The following is a 17,008-nucleotide window of genomic DNA, read 5'->3' as shown; positions in this document are numbered from 1 at the left end:
TAGAACAAACAAAAGCCAACACGCTTCTCAGCACATATCCTCCTCACTCATCCCTTTGGCTTGGTATAAAAGAACATTCGGCAGAAAGAGAAGAGCAGGAGATAGAATGAGCACAGGCCTCATGACCTAGGAGTTTTTCCCACTGCCCTTAAATCTCCTCATTTTCAGAAGGAAGTTCTTACAATTGAATTCGTCTTCAGATGGGGTCACGTCTCTTACTCTGGTGTTCACCTTGCTTGCACTGAAGTTACTGCGCTTTACAGCACTGCAGTTACATCCAGAACCAAGAAATTAATACCATCCTTCTGCACATTTATACCCTGTGGTCCAGCAGTAGAAATAAAGTGCCCGAGGACAAAACAGCACTTTGCCTGCTGAGCTCGCTGATGTGATCCTTGTTAGTCATTTGATTTCCAACTTATGCTAATCACCAAAAGTGACAAATATTCGTATGTTACACAAAGTCGCAGGCAAGCCTCAGAAGCAGAATAACTTGTCTGGGCAATTGCTCCTCACTTAGGGGAACAGGAGCAGGAGGTTAGACTAAGTGACCTCTTGGGGCCCCTTTCTACTGTGGAATGGTTCTGGGAACCTGGCACCACAGAGCCCCTACTCATGACCTGATCTAGAAGGAAGCTTGTCAACAACTGACTGTTGATACTAATAATTTTTATACTACTTTACACTATATACAGGTACCATTCTGGACACAGTCTTCATAATCCTAATCATGGCGTCCAAATTATGTTCCAAACACTTTGTAGCTTGCTGAGAAAGAAGCTGAAGCAAACCTCCAAACTACCTTTCCCCAGAAGACCCCTTATTCAGCCAAGAGTGTGAGATACACTCTATAATATTCAATTCACCGATTTTTGCCCAGAATTTTTGCCCCTGTTGCTGAGGTGATGATACTTTTAGGTGCTTGAGACTTCATGGGTTTTGTTGAAAACATAAATCTGTTCAAATGAAATGCTGTACCTCTCCACTTACACTGTGACTGATCTACTATCCACTCCATTCTTCTGACCACCCTGGCCTCCTGTAATTTCTACAGCCCTAGGGATCTCTCTTCAAAGCCTCCATCATTTTTCAGAAAAGTGTCCAGGAAGTGGGTATGAGAAACGGGCACAAACTGAAGGTGAAAATCCTGGGCTTACTAAACTTAGTGGAAATTTTGCTGTCAAATGTACCCAGCTGGATTTCATCCCTTGACTTTTTACCACTTCCAGAACCATTCACCCTAGTCATCTGTGCATGCAGAAAAAAAAGAATAAGATTCATAAATATAGCTCGTTTGAAATTAAAGTACAAAAGTTCTCAAAATACTCCATTTGAAAAATCTTTTGGCTTTAAGCAATCTGGATGTAAAGGCAAAGGAAAATAACAGTGTGTAAAAAAAAAATACACCTCACCTCAGTAGCTGTGCTTTGGTTGGCTCCATTCTCCAGGAGATACTTCACAACTTCAATGTGGTTCTCTTGAGCTGCCATATATAAAGGAGTAAAGCCATTCTAGAAAGAACATACAAGGAAATATTATCATGAAGAAATAGAATCTACCAACAATAATGAACTCCAAATAAGTATAAAGCTAAAAATTAATTTGTGGTTTTTTTTATCTGAAATGTTTTAAGTATGTAAGCAGAATAACTTTGTGTTTTTTAACTTAATATAGTAATGTTTAACATCGCTTAAACCCACAAAACTCTGTGTTTTCACACTAATGGAAGCAATGGACACACTATTCATACAGCTATTCCTTGCTGATAATGCTCAGGGACTGTAAAGCTGTCAATAAAGTTTTGTGAGAGCTGACAGGGAAGCAAGGGTTTCTTCCATTTGTTACACTAAGCAAAGACATGATCCCCCTGAAGACCATAAAGCCAACACCTCATGACAAGCTGAGCAGAGATGACAAAGGCTTAACATACTACATAAAATTTTGTAATACACAGAACATTGCAAATCGTCAAACATAAAGGAACTGAACCTTGCAAAATAACAACTGCCTTTCTGACAATACAGGAGGTTCATCTCTCATTAAATTATAAAAATGCATCAAAATGGCCGAGAGTCCTTAATCTGCTCTGGATAATGCTCTCGTTAAAAAAACTCTTCTAAGTTAATCAAACTACAGGCAAAATCATTAGAAATACAAGTCCTTTCTTCCCATTAAAATACTTTAATGCAAACAATTTTAATTAATTAGCTACAAAATCCTTATGAAAGGAAGCCATGGAAGTGAGCTGTCTGCCTGATCAATAACTCTTCTGTGAGTTAAGACTGTTAAAAGGGCCCTAGAACAGCCTTTCATATCCTGTAGATTACCATATAAGATAAGAGGACACAATTACCTATGTTTCTGACAGCATTCTTCTGTATTGGAATGGCACTTTTAGCTAGAACCAGACTTCACACTTTTTTTTAAATTATTTTTTATCTCGCATTCTATGACAACAAATGATAAGTCTGCATTTACATAAGCGGTCAGAATTGATGCATAAACTGTGATAACCAAGAGCCTTGTTTCAGAGAAGCCAGTATTATTCTTTCTAGCAAACTTGCTGTGGAAACATTCCAATAATTTTCTATGAAATGACATTTTTCAGTCACTATATAATACAGTTATTGTATAACTGTATTATGTCTTCACAACCCCCCTCTGCATTAACAAATGTCAAAGATTGCTCAGGCAATAAATGTCATTTATGTTGTATATGTCATGTGATATATGCCACATATGTTATAGCAAGTCTTTTAATACTGCTTTGCACAATATTCTGGCACTTCTATCAACAACCTTGGGACAGAGAATTAAAAAATAGCACTCAGAGAACAGCCAGCAGTAATGCAATGCTAAAACCTTGACACTGAGATGTATTTTGAATGGCACTGCACAGTCCATAGCAGGTATTATCCAGTGTTCTCAATAATGATTCAAAGGATGGAATAGAGTGCTCTTATAAGAGTTACAGACAGCACAAACAAGATGACCTACAAGTACACCACCTAAGAGGATCATAATTAGAAAGGTTCCTGTTATCCTGAAGAGAAGAGCTGGAAAGGTACCACAGTAAGGACAAATACAGGTTTCTCCACTGCTGCAGAAAAAACAAACTATGCAAACATGGAATGACAAGAAGAATTCTGTAGATGAGGACCTGGAGGTCCCAAGAGGTCTACCAGAGGGCCATTGGTCAATGAGGTCATTCTGCTGTAATAAAGACTTTTGTTGCATTGGTGTAAAAATACATCTCCCTATGGAAGCTATTTTTCTCAAAGAAAAATCTCCAGGCATAGAGACTGAACTGTCAGTGGGAATTATGCACAAATTGGTTTCTTTTTGACTTTGTACAGAGTAGCAAAGGGAAAACTGCAGGCAACTGAGTTGTCTCACTGTTTTGGTTTTCCTTCCCACTCCAGAAAGAAACAATATGGCAACCTATTAGGAATAACTAACCATTATGAGATACTACCATGAGTAGGACCATTCCTACCATGAGGTAGCAATTTTCGACCTACCTCATTGGTATTCTGATACTAAAGTCTAATGTAGCAGTTTATTAATTGGTAATATGTGCCATTTGTAAACCCCTCCTAGCTGATTATTACATAGCTGAATACAAGGATCATACCGACTAATCTAAACTGGGGGAATATGAGATTTTTCAAGCCCAGGTAAATCAACTTGCTTAAAAGCTTTGAAGAATCTTACTTTTTCTAATCAACTCAAATCCCTAATTCTGGAACACGATCAGGGCAATAAATCCTGGATTAGGAGACATAAACAATATGCACATGACTTCATAACCATTGTGCGCTAAGTAGTACTAAATGCTTTTCCACACAGAGACCCAGCAGAGTGCCCATTATATCAAGGATATCCTCCTCACGTGCTATAATCATACCTGAAACTACAGCAACTGGGGGAGGAAATTCTTGCACATAAACTTGTAGCCTTTTTTCTTTTTCCCTTCAAGCTTTATTTATAGTGTAAACCTACTGTGTATATATACTTTTTTAAAAATCTGGTTTATTTTGGAAACTGCAACACCATTCCAAGGTCTATATGCAAAACTGCCTATACCAAAACACACTGGAAAAGCTTCCCCTGAATTTCTCCCCCTGGCTAGGTCAAGCCTGATTTTTCCTGCTGGCAGGATCAATTCCACTTTCTTCATAAGGATCTGGTTTCAGTGCTTCTAATTGCAGTGTTCCTGAACTCAACACATCTGGCTCTTGGACAGAAAATGCCTATTTTAGGATTTCCAATATTAAGGGCTCTCCTTGGCAGGGCTCTGCCTGATGGAATGACCTGCTAGCCCTACTGCAGCTCTTCCTTCTCATTTCTGCCCCAGACCCCAGGACTTGCATATGCCTCCTCCCATCCTGAATAGTTTCTATCATGTGTTTATCTGTCTGTATCCCACACAGCAATTTCTGTCTGGCTCAGACAGTCCTGCAGTTAAAGGGAAATGTCCACAACAAATGCATATACTTCTCTTAGTTTCCTTTACTCTTGTTAATCTAAAATCCCCTTCCCTCTTTCTCATCTTTTAGTTTCAAAGAGCTATATGCCAATACTTGGTCTCTCTGTTCTGCTTCGAGAGATATTCCAAAGCTCAAGACCCTAGATCTCTGCAAACTGAAGAAAATATATTTCCCTTAGACTTCTGTTTCAATACCCCAAAGCAGCTTCTACTGAATCCACAACATTCTGGTTAATGGTTCTCCATGGACATATTGCACAGGAGACTGACCTCTCCCCTTAGCACATGGAAAGTTTACTGGTACACATACAGAAGGTTTACTGGTCCAGGGGTGGGAAGTCTTTATTTCAATGCATTTTCCTTCAGCTTTTGATCCCAATCTCTATAAACACAGTCCAGAATTAAAGTCAAAACACTAACTGTGGCATACAAATGTGACCTGGAAAAGGCGAAATACATTTTTCCTGAAAGCCCAGCTGTGTAATTATGGTATGTCTGTATGTTTACGCTTTGTATGTCATCTGAAAAATAGAAATTAATGTTGTAATGATATACAACATACATTTTCAAACAATGATTCCATCAGAGTATTTGTAGCGAGGACAGAGTACTCAGATTTTATTATCCTTACAAATGTATACTGCAAAATGTTTACTACTATCAAATAAAGTTATAATGAGAAATTAACACTAAACAAATAGAGTATCTTTTACACTCCATTCTTTCTACTACATTCACTGACTTACTTGCTAATTTGAGAAAATTAGTAGCTCTCAATGATTCTTCAAGTTATTAATGCAAATTGGCAAGTCTACATATGACTCAGAATTTGTATAATTAAATTTTGCCGAAGCCCTAATGAAAAACACAGTCTGAAGAAACAGAGGGATTATTAGAGCATTTAGAAAATCATCCAAATAGTTGTATGGCTTGGTTGAGCTTTCTTGTATGGCAGGCTTTCAAGGAAAGCCTCTTTGCATGGCAGTACCCAGTGATCACAAACACGCATCTTCCAAACTGATCAGTAGAGCAAATGTGTTTGAGTGACAAGCTTGTCCATGAAGATCTGGCCTTAGTGTCTATATACTTACAGTATCTATGTGCCATACATCCACATATATCTCTTCATATTCATACTGATAAGGAAAAGAGAGAAAATCATGATATATTATCTCTTCCCTCAGCTGGCCTCTTTGAAGATGAGACATGAGAGTTCACAACATATCCTGTGATTAAATAGGTCATGTAAACCCAGATGCTGTATTAGAAGATCACCGAGGTTACCAGGGAAGATGAGATGACCAACATCTAACACAATTATTTATATATAGCAAATGCTCATTTCTACTCACTCTTTGAGATGTCAGAGGGTCAACACAATCATATTGCCTGATCCAGACCTCCTCTGCCTCTCTATCTCACTCCACAGGTTTTCGTTTGGTGTTTTGGTTACCTTCTCCCCCCCCCTGTTTTGTTTCACATCAAGGAAATTAAAAGGTTGTTTGCTCAATGTTATAAATAAAAGCCAAATTAGTTAGGATTTTTTTGCTACCCCACTTCTCAAGCAACATTCAGAGAAGATCATGCTCAGAAAATACTGCCCATGTAACAGCTCAGTTTCCTCTGGGTCACTTTAGAGTTTCAATCACAGGACCTGGCACTTAATATAAACTATGAGAATCCTTCGTGTAATTGCTCTACTTTCCTCCCTATGCCCCCTTCTCTTCCTGCTCATTAGAATTTAAGCCAGTCCCAAAAAATAACTGATTCTAGCACAAAGGATGGGACAAGGGCGAGACAAACTTAATTTAAACAGCTCAGATTATAAAATTTTCTGATTTATGGTCATGCATTAATATACCATTTTATTCCATAAAATAATGAGAATTTCTGGGTGCTTTAAGTTCAATAACCGTTTCAGTATTTTTTCTATTATTTAGAATATTGCTTAACTTCCACAAGAATGTCAAGTTCCTGATTTAAATTTTTATGCAGTGATATGCCACTCATCTCCCTGTTTTCCCCATTCTTCCACAGACATTGGCCTAAACTAGTAATATCTACATCTCACCTTAATAGTTAAAAGACAGTAACTCTACCTTCACTCACTGTTTCCCTTAATCTCAGTCTCCAGTAATCTCCACTCCAGCAAAGGCTATTCTCTCTCAAACAGGAAAACTTTATGCAGGGAAGAAAAAGGACAGAGGCAACAGACACAAGTTGAAAACAGGAGGGACTTTCTGAACATCAGGAACACTTCTTCACTGTGAGAGTGACTGAGCACTGGCACAGGTCACCCAGAGAGGATGTGGAGGCTCCATCACTGGAGATGTTTAGAAGCCATGTGGACATGGCCTTGGGCAGCCTGCTGTGGGTGAGCAGGGTGGGCTGGACAAGATGACCTCCAGAGGTCCCTTCTAGCCTCAACCATTCTGTGATTGAAGGAAAAATCCTATAATGATCCAAGGAATTAACACCAATAAATGAAATACAAGAGTTACAAATAAATGCAACACTGCAAGCTAAATTAAGAACACACATCTTGATAGAACCATCAATAGCACAATTCTGGGAACTTTGTTGTGCATTATGCTCAGAGCATTATTTTCAGCCATTCTAAAAATAAACTTTCTGTAACAGGATTGTATCTTCACAGGAGAGATTCTCTGCCTAAAAGGGTGAATTAAGGATAGATCAAGGTACCTACTTTAACTTTTAAAAGTTGCCTTTTTTGTTTATTTGCTATCTTACATCAAAATCCATATTTTTTTTTACATACATATGTATTTAAATATGTTTGTATGTACACACATCCCTATATATAATCTGTAACTACAGCAGATTCTGTAACTGTTCCCTTAAAATACATCATTTTCCATAAACCAAATATATAATCCACATTAAAACAAACATATAATCCATATTCTTTTTCAAGAGAAAAAAAAACCCTCAGAAATATTTTGACTATTATATCTATATTTATATTCAAGCAAATATGCAATAGTGGAATCTTTGAAGATATGCTCAAGGGAAATTCATGGCATGTAATTTTAAGTTGCCAAATTTAAGGCGCCTGAGGAGTATCATTTTGCTATGCAGTAAAAGGCAAGTGGGCTACTCCACGCAGAGATTGAGAATATCCAAATCAAGAGCTGACAATTTAAGCAGTATGAAATTGGGAATGCAAAGGCAGATGGAAGGAACTACCCTTTGTCACATCTATAACTTAGGATGATTAGAAATAACATCTTTACTATCAGAACTGGAAAAAAAAATTGACTGCACTGTTGTGATGCTGACAGCACCTGCATGGAGGGAATTTTTGTTCTGTCTATATTCACATTATGAGTGAGAAAGATTCAGTAAAACCACCTCGTGGGTACATCAACGACCAGCTAAATTAAATACTGTAGATTTCTGGTACTGATGAAAGCACTTTATGTCTTCTGACCAGATTCTCTCCTCTGTGTTTCAAAAGGAGCAGCACATTTTCCTGGGGTATCATTTGCTTTTATAAGAAACTTATAAAAGTGCTAGCAAAAAAGATGACACGCAAATCAGATGGATGCATTTGTGAGCACAGAATTATACAATATAAAGTGGCACAGCTGTAAGGGCACAAAAGAGCTACTAGATTTTTCTCTACTGTGAAATTATTCAATCAGTGCTATTTAGGTGACAATCCTTATGTTCATTACCCACAGCAGATGCTGAGGTCTGCTGCACCCCATAGTCTCTAAAGATTAAAGCTGAAAAAAGCATTTAGGAAAAAGGCTGGAATTACTGGATTGGGGGGGGGGGGGGGCTGGTAAATCTACTTTACTACCTTCGTCAGGGCAGAGTCTTGGTTTTGCCTTCCAAACACAGTACAGTAAAAGAGTCCCACATTTCCATATCACCATGCCGCTTCTTCTGCAGGTGACACCAGAACCTGAGGTTCTCATCAGGTTGTTTTTCCTTTGCTATATGAATCACTTAGGGAAATGGGAAAGCCCCACGTAAATGCTCCAATACTAGCAATCACTATCGTGTTCACACTCTGTTACCCACTAATTCTATGTCAACCTGTAAGTACCGCTTTAATGTTACATGCACAGGCATCCCGCTCAACTCCACTTTGAGGGCTCCCTGAGATCACACTTCAAGATCAGGAAGAAGGTTGTTTATTACTAACTGGTAATCACTGTAAGAGACAGGCAGCTGAGACTTAGACTAGTTTAAGGCAGGACGAATAAATATCTCTATTCTTTCATTGTTCTTAATGTATTACTTTTGTTTACATCAAAATCCACATAATCCTTCAGAAGGCATTTCTTCCAGTTAAGAGGTAATCGGCCTGATCCTTTATTATATTACCAGTAATGAACTGCAGCTAAATGACTCCTCTTGATAAACAGAATCTAAATATCTGTCTCTCTAAATATACTGATATAAAAGCAGAAAGCCCAGTTGGTGGAATTAAAGCCTTTTGCCGTAATGCAGCAGAAAATACTCTGCAAATTACGCTCCATTCTGAAGGTAAGATTATCTTTACAAACAGCAGGGAGAACAACCTCTGCTAAAGCAAATCCGAGGGCATCCTGAGAGAGACAAGCTGAGAATCACCTAAATCTCCCTTTGCTTTTGTGGTAACATTGAATATGGACATTCAACGAGCTCTTATCACTCCTTTTTGGGAAAGCATATTAAGGCTGGAAATTTTGTGCTACTCTAAGGATTGCTTCAATCTCATGGAGAGTCTGGATAAGAATACTCTAACAGTCATGACAGCATCTTCTCTGTGTTGAAATAGGAAGTGGCAACCCTAAAGGGGGCAAATTTAACCAAAAAAATTTCTTGGCTAATGAGCTTGCAATGAGCTTAGAGCAGGGTATTGAGGAAAGGAAACCAGAGGGCTTTTAAATAACAAGATCAGCTTGGGGGAGGACTGATTTACGTAATCCTTACTTTCTGTATCTGGGTCACTTTAAATAATCTAATGACTAAAATGTAGCTCCTCCTTTTGTGAGGTCCCCTAAATGAAGCAGCACTTCAAGCACAACCTTAGCAGCTGACAGGCAACACATTCGATTCTAAACTCAGCGGCAAAAAATTTTAAAAGTGAAAGGAATTATTTCCTTCTTAGTGACTCCAGGAAATGACAGATCCCTTACAGTTACTGGAGTGAACTATATTTCCTCATTTTATCTTTCACTTTTCAACTCTTTGCACCTCAGTCACTTGACGCTTGTCAAATCCCCTCATCCTAGGAGGTGCAACTCCTTGCATGAGGCTAAGTTTCTTTGACCCTGTTTAGAGGAGAGGAGGGTCAGGATGGATCCATTCCATAAGGGATCCATGGTCACAACAGATCAGCATCATTGCCACAGGGACTCAGTTATTGAGACTATTGCAGTCAGGGTATTGCCACATTTGGCAGGCGAATACTCCAGTTATCAGACGTCTCTGATGTCTATACACAAGTCAGAGGATAATCTGACTTCAAGAGAAAGTAACAGGGATAAATGATAATTTATCAAAGAGAAAGGTTGGACTGGCTAAACCTGGTGCTATTTCTTCCACCTGAGAAAAAAACGATCAAGAATTGGCACAAGAATTCCTAACATGCCACAGAAGCAGACACTCATTGAGAGGAAGATTACAAAAAAGCATTACTATTAAAATACGCAAGCAACAACTAAAAACAGGTTTGGGGTAAAGAAGCAATCCAGCTCTGAAAGGAAGACACCACTGGACTCTGAATGTGAAGTACCTACAGGATCGCCCAAAGAAGTGATTACACATTACATCATTCCATGGGATGACCTTGTTCTGCTCTGCAAAGAAATGTAATCAAAGCTCAGAGGAACAGGCTGGACCAACCCCAGTAGATCCGTTACTCATTTCGTATTATAGTTTGCAGCATTCTGTCCCCAGACAAAATGTTGTTTTATCAATGAGTGCAGCTTCGTCAGATTCTATACATGACCAAAAATCAAGGTAAAATCTAGAAGAGAAATTGCAGAATTTTTTTTTTTTTCTCTTGATAACCCAGATCTAGTTCTTCTTACGGAACTAGGAGCAGAGTCAACCAAGTAAAAGCTTTAGAGATACACATATATTTTCTTCAGCACTACTTGTAGCAAAAGGCACTTCTAATTGAGCCAATTGCACACTTGTCAAATCCTAGGTGGAATTCTATGCTGAAAAGGGACCAGAGGCTTCTAGATCTCTGTCTGTTTCTGGGTGTGCCCTTATTTAAGCATTTGCTTGCAACACACTCAGGGAAGATGTCAGCTCTCAAACGATATGCATGCGGGTGAAAGTGGAGTCATTCAATTAGTAATCACTGTGCAATTAGGTTTTGTATCAAAATAGAAATTACTTTTCTAAAAATAGCAGCAATGACATATTAGTTCCAGAGGAACAGACTTTCTAAAAGAGGAAAATGAACAATGTTAACAGCTCTGAAGCCCAGCATGAAACTGAAGGGCAAAGCAATCTAACAGAAAAACAAAATCCATAAAATCAAAGGCCCAAATGCTTAACAGCCTCAAATAGTACAGATGGGATTTGTAATCTCAGTGGTTACCATGTTTTTAATAGCATTTTCTGAGATAATTCTGTTATTTTGTCATTGCAAGGAACTACAGTGTGGTGTTTCAGATGTCACTGCTGGTAACTTGATAAAGACCAGAATTTATGCAATTTAATGAAGAGAAGGAAAGGAAAAACAATAAATTTCTTTTATCTATCAGTTTATTGGCAGTGAAGAAGTTTTGTCACTGTGACAAATTGTCATCACTGGAAGTGAGAATGACCTTGAAAGATACCAAGTTCTTTAAAGAGGAAGTTATGGAGAAACCTAAGTAACTTCACTGGTATTAAATCACTAGCAAAAAATCGCATTTAGGAGGGGCCTAAAAAAAATAAAGTGTGAAATAACAGAGATACCAAGGAGAGAATGTAATATACCCTTAATACCAACAACTGTTCCTGAAAGATTTCAGAGTGACAGTACAGCATCTATTTTAAAAAATGTAATTGAGAAAAAAAAAGTAACAAAGAGAAACAAAGCATTTCAGCTATAGTTTCTCACTTTTTAATTCAATTTTACCTTTAAATTCATATTTTTGTTCATTTCTGACTTTCCTAAGTAAGTTCTTTCCTGATACGACTTTTTCTCTCCACCTTCTCACCAATGACATACTTCCTCACAAAAAAAAACCTTAGTATTTGAGTATTCAAGCATATTCTGCTCAGTCATTCTCTCTTCCTATTTCTATATAACTTCCTAATTTTCTTTTATGACAACTTCTAGTTAGGGATGCTTGAATCTTTCTGGATCTTTTCTCATAAATCACATTCTCTTTTTTATTAATTTTGAAGTTTGTTTTCCTTCTCTTTATTTTTCTAATGTTTATTTTCCATGATGATATATGTGTTTCTTGAGTATATTAATGCTACTGTGAGTAGAAAGGCAGCATTCATTATCCTCATTCCATTCATGAAGCATAAAGAAATTACTTTTTTATTTTATTTTCCAAGGAAAGCAGCTGGCAAATCAGAATTAGAACCAAAATCTTAGGAGTCTGCTCAGAGCCCTAACTAAAAAAATACATCCTTTCCACACATCATATAAACAACATATGTTCATTCATATCCAAATTGCTAGTTACATGGGAACATGTGTGTGACTGCTAACACAAATACTTTTCAAAGTGCTGAACACTCTGAATAAAAACTACCTAAGTACATTTAATATTTGCCCAAAAGGAGACAGATCTAGATCCATATGACAGAGCGGTCCCTACCAGGGACAACTTCCACTGGAAATGCCACCTCAGCAGCAAAAGCCTCTGAACATCTCCTGCCTGAAGCAGCTATTGCCCACCTCTTCTGCAACAGATACCCAGAAAGACACAACCCATTGGCCATCACAGCTGGATCACATTGCATGAAGGACTCACCCTCCTATTGAAGTCAACAAGACTTGTTTTATTAAGACAACATGGCATAAAGCCGAGTCATAGATAACAGCACTTGCAATTCAGACTTCCTGGAGGCAAGGAGGCAGCAGTACTGGAGAAAAAATGTCCTCCATTAAGATTGATTCAATCAACTCAGGTAGCAAATACCAGTTAACAAGACTATGTACATCCCACAGGATATCCAGTGCGAACAGTAAGCACATTTAAAAGTAGAATACTACATAAAATTGGCCACACTGGATGCGGCTTGGAGCAATCTGGTCTAGTGGAAGGTGTCCCAGGCCATGGCAGGTGGGATTGGAAACAGATGACCTCTAAAGTCCCTTCCAAACCTAACCAGTCTGTGATTCTATGATAAAACAATACCTGTGAAAACCATTTCCAATTCTGTACAATTTTTTCCATTTATTTTTTCTAATTTATTGAGAAAAAAACTTTATGAACACATTCTTTTTTTTTTACTGCTAATTCTTGACAGGAGTATCATTTTTACAATACATTCTTTTATCATGGTCAAAATCCTAACATTAAAGACATTATCTTCTTATACATATGAAAATGCTGATGAAAGTATGAAGAAATCATACAGTGATGTCATTACAAAAGGAGTTTGTTAATTTTTTGAGTAATGGAATTACAACATTTCCTATCTTTAATAGAAGTAGGCCACGAGGATGATCCGGGGACTGGAGCACCTCCCGTATGAAGACAGGCTGAGAAAGTTGGGGCTGTTCAGCCTGGAGAAGAGAAGGCAGCGTGGAGACCTCATAGCAGCCTTCCAGTATCTGAAGGGGGCCTATAAGGATGCTGGGGAGGGACTCTTCATTAGGAACTGTAGTGATAGGACAAGGGGTAATGGGTTAAAACTTAAACAGGGGAAGTTTAGATTGGATATAAGGAGGAAATTCTTTCCTGTTAAGGTGGTGAGGCACTGGAATGGGTTGCCCAGGGAGCTTGTGAATGCTCCATCCCTGGCAGCGTTCAAGACCAGGCTGGACAAGGCCTTGGGTGATACGGTTTAGTGTGAGGTGTCCCTGCCCATGGCAGGGGGGTTGGAACTAGATGACCTTAAGGTCCTTTCCAACCCTAACTATTCTATGATTCTATGATTCTATGGGGAGTGTTTAACCATCAGTTGCCCTGAGAGAGCTCTTTAGCTGTTGCTTTGGGGTGAAAAGCATAATAAAGAAAATACTTTTAAAATCTTGGAGTCAGGCACCTTAAAGATATTTTCAATTTCTCTTTCTTTTATTCTAAAATGTAATGAAGGTACAGACAAACATCCATTATATAAACCTATTTGTTCATCTCTTGCTCTCTGCTTTACACTGTCCATCATAGATTTGTAACATCAAACAGCGAAAAACCCCTCCAGGTCCCAGTTTCTCAGGCCTGAGAAAGCAAAATGTGGTGCCAACCAGACTTTGGATGGACTCTGACAACTCAAAAACTTTTACCAACTTGTCTATGTTCCTAATGCTCAGGGAATGTGCTACAGAAGAGGATTGAGAAAAGCATCTCACACAGGCCCAGCTATCCCTCTTGAAACTCTCTGCAACCAAGGCAGCTCCTAGCTGCACTGTTAAATCTGATCACCTCTTCTTGTTCTGCTCATGTATCTGCTGAGATTAAGCTAAGGGCCATTATCTTGCCTACAGGCACAAAGTGCTAGGAGAATTTAATTTTGAAATTAATCAACCCCTGAAGAGTGACTTGTTTTTCTCCTTGTCTTTGTTTACACCATTACTACAGAAATGGTATCTGTAGTCACTGAATGATACACTAGGACTCAGAACACTGTTAGCTCCATGATTTACTTGAAGAATGTCACAAGCTGACTAGATGCTTCAGAAAGACGCACGTTCTTTATCACATATAGTCCTCATCTGTACCATATGCTCAGTTCCTCATAGCTACAGTTGCCATTGTTAAGGTAGCATTTACAAACATTGACCTAATTATTCATTTGATAAATTGTTCCTAATCCTAACCAGAGGAAATAATACACTCAAATATGCGTTAGGATAACATGGTCAGTTATTCCATGGTGCTAATAGCATGCCTGTTTGATAGGGCAGAGGAGATAGAGTTAGCTTGAAAAAATGACATTTGTGTCCCCAAGGAGGCCACAGAGATGCTCCGGGGGCTGGAGCACCTCTCCTATGAAGACAGGCTGAGACAGTTGGGCTTGTTGAGGAGAAGGCTCTGTGGAGGCCTCGTTAACAGTTTTCCAGCGCCTACAGGGGCTACAAGAAAGCTGGAAAGGGACTTTTTATAAGAGCACAAGGGGGAATGGCTTTAAACTGACAGAGGAGAGATGCAGATTAGGTATTAGGAGGAAGTTCTTCCCTGTGCTGAGGCCCTGGCACAGGTTGCCCAGAGAAGCTGTGTCTGCCCCATCCCCGGCAGTGTTCAAGGCCAGGTTGGATGGGGCTTGGAGCAACCTGGTCTACTGGAAGGTGTTCCTGCTCATCACAGGGGGGTGGAACTGGATGAGCTTTAAGGTCCCTTCCAACCCAAACCAGTCTGGGATTCTATGAAAACAAACCATCATCTAGCTAGTTTGCATTATGTTGTTCACTGCAACTCCAGCACGTGTCCTTTCTAGCTCTGAAACCACAGCAGGCAGGCAGGTGCTACTGCAGCCTCCCTGAAACCAGGGACAGGAGAACTGGTCATCAGTCAGTCCCTGCAACACCACTCTCCGGTACATTTGAGAAGAGCAGACAAGATTCCTATCAGCGGAAATAACAGGGCTGTCTTAACAATTGGTTTGCCTGACAGGAAAAGGTGAAATTCCTCAATTCAAATGTATGTTTCAAACTTCAAAATTCTTTCTGATCACTTACAGAAAGAGTTCAGAATCCTGGTGTAAGCTCTCTTCAATTTTTTAGCCAACAAATTACCATGAAAAGCAACTGTATCAATCTAAGTCTTCAACAAACTGTCTTCTTTATTGATATAATGCAGTATTTTTACAATTTGAAACATTTTAGAAATTCCTAGTGTGCTTTAATAAATTGTCTCAGAAATATTTCCATCAACAACAATGCGAGTTTCTGTATCAATGGTATACAGTTACTTCAATTTGTTATTTACTTTTATTCTACTTACCGGTGAATGCTCCATAAGCATCAATTTGATTGATTTGTCAGGCTTGGACCTTTGGAATCACTGACTAACATCTCAGATCTTGTAAAATCTCACCAAGTAACATTAGAAGAGAGAAGAGGAAACGGCATCATACCTGAGACTGTGCATTAATATTGGCTCCTTCCTTAACCAGAACCTTGACAACTTCAGCTTGGCCTGCTAAGGATGCAATGTGCAGGGCTGTATTCCCTTTCTGTTATAGGGAGGGAAAAAATAAAAGACATGACCCCTTCTTCAGGAATTACTTCAACCAGCAATTCTTTATAACATTCATTTTTGCAGCACAATTATACCTTACAGTTCCATGATATTCCATAATCATTACAGGGGTAGGACTGGGAGCTGCAGCCATGAAGATTTCTTGAACGGCTGTGAAACAATAACATCCTAGCATAACTTTTCAGGGAAATTATGGAATGGCACTGGGGCACAGGACAAACTTCTAGCTAAGGTTTAGTCCAGGCTAGCAGGTTTTTTTTCATTCAGGTCCAGAGATCATGTGCTGCAGAAGGCAGCTGAAATCTGAAAGTCCTAAAATACAAGCTGTGAATCACATATAAAGTGAGATTTGGGTACAAGACCCAAAAGGAAGATCTGACTTAAGTAACAGAAACCAGCCTCTTAAACGCAGAAGATAAATCCTTTTTAATTTTCTCTAATAGGCATAAAAATGAAAATGCATCTTTTTCAAATGTTTTAAGAAATACACTGCACAACAAAAATAATCTCTCAAAAACAGCAGCAGACCACTGCTTTTCTAAGAGCCTTGCACTTTTTCCAGGCCAACCTCTCATCCTGGGAGCACTATTTAATTGGCTTCATTAAAGAATCAAGGTTCTCAAAACCAGACCACACCCCAAAAGACCTTTCTAGAACATGATGATTTTACCAACAGCTTCTCAGAGCCCCCTCTGTAATAAGTAAGATCTTAAGGATGTTTTTGAAGGAGGGAACTTCTGTTTTTAAATCAATGCTGAAGATCACAAGTTCAGCAAGGAGTCCTCTGAGCTAAGGACCAAGCATTAACCTTGATGGAGATGCTGTCCATCAGAAATCATAAAAGAAAAAAAAAGTATAAGAGAGCACCACAGGGGCACAGTGGTGGTAACTAAATACAAAGGCTGAGCACAGACACCCAACCTAGACACTAGGAGTCCAACTTTCACAGATTTTAAAACATCTAATATTTTGAGTTATATTCACTCCCTCTCTAATGGGGACCTACCCTTGGAAATAATGAAAAATATGGCATTAGTAAAACTTTTAACACTTCCCCTGTAAAAAGATAGTACAAATAATAATCTTTGCCTCTTCATTTACTACCCATGAGATTCAGCAAAGAACACAGACTCGCAGGCCACAACAGAAATCGCAGTTTAAATATCAGTGAGGTATC

At 38.8% G+C, this 17,008-nt stretch overlaps 1 protein-coding gene across 28 annotated transcripts in view; it reads right to left on the bottom strand.

The window, feature by feature from the left end:
• ANK2 (ankyrin 2) overlaps positions 1-17,008 on the bottom strand; it is a 367,179-nt gene that overhangs the window by 115,691 nt on the left and 234,480 nt on the right. For all 28 annotated transcript variants that reach the window (XM_062620856.1, XM_062620858.1, XM_062620853.1 and 25 more), the window contains 2 exons: positions 15,707-15,805; positions 1,413-1,511 (listed from right to left, as the gene is read on the bottom strand). In XM_062620856.1, the coding sequence (XP_062476840.1) occupies positions 1,413-1,511; positions 15,707-15,805 (198 nt within the window). The remainder of the gene's footprint in view (positions 1-1,412; positions 1,512-15,706; positions 15,806-17,008) is intronic.

This window comes from Pezoporus occidentalis, unplaced genomic scaffold, assembly GCF_034315485.1.
Source record: "Pezoporus occidentalis ecotype Australia unplaced genomic scaffold, CSIRO_AGI_Poc_V1 ctg224, whole genome shotgun sequence".
Classification (NCBI taxonomy): domain Eukaryota; kingdom Metazoa; phylum Chordata; class Aves; order Psittaciformes; family Psittacidae; genus Pezoporus; species Pezoporus occidentalis.
The sequence above is the reverse complement of the archived record's forward strand: the minus strand, read 5'-3'. Positions and strand labels throughout refer to the sequence as shown.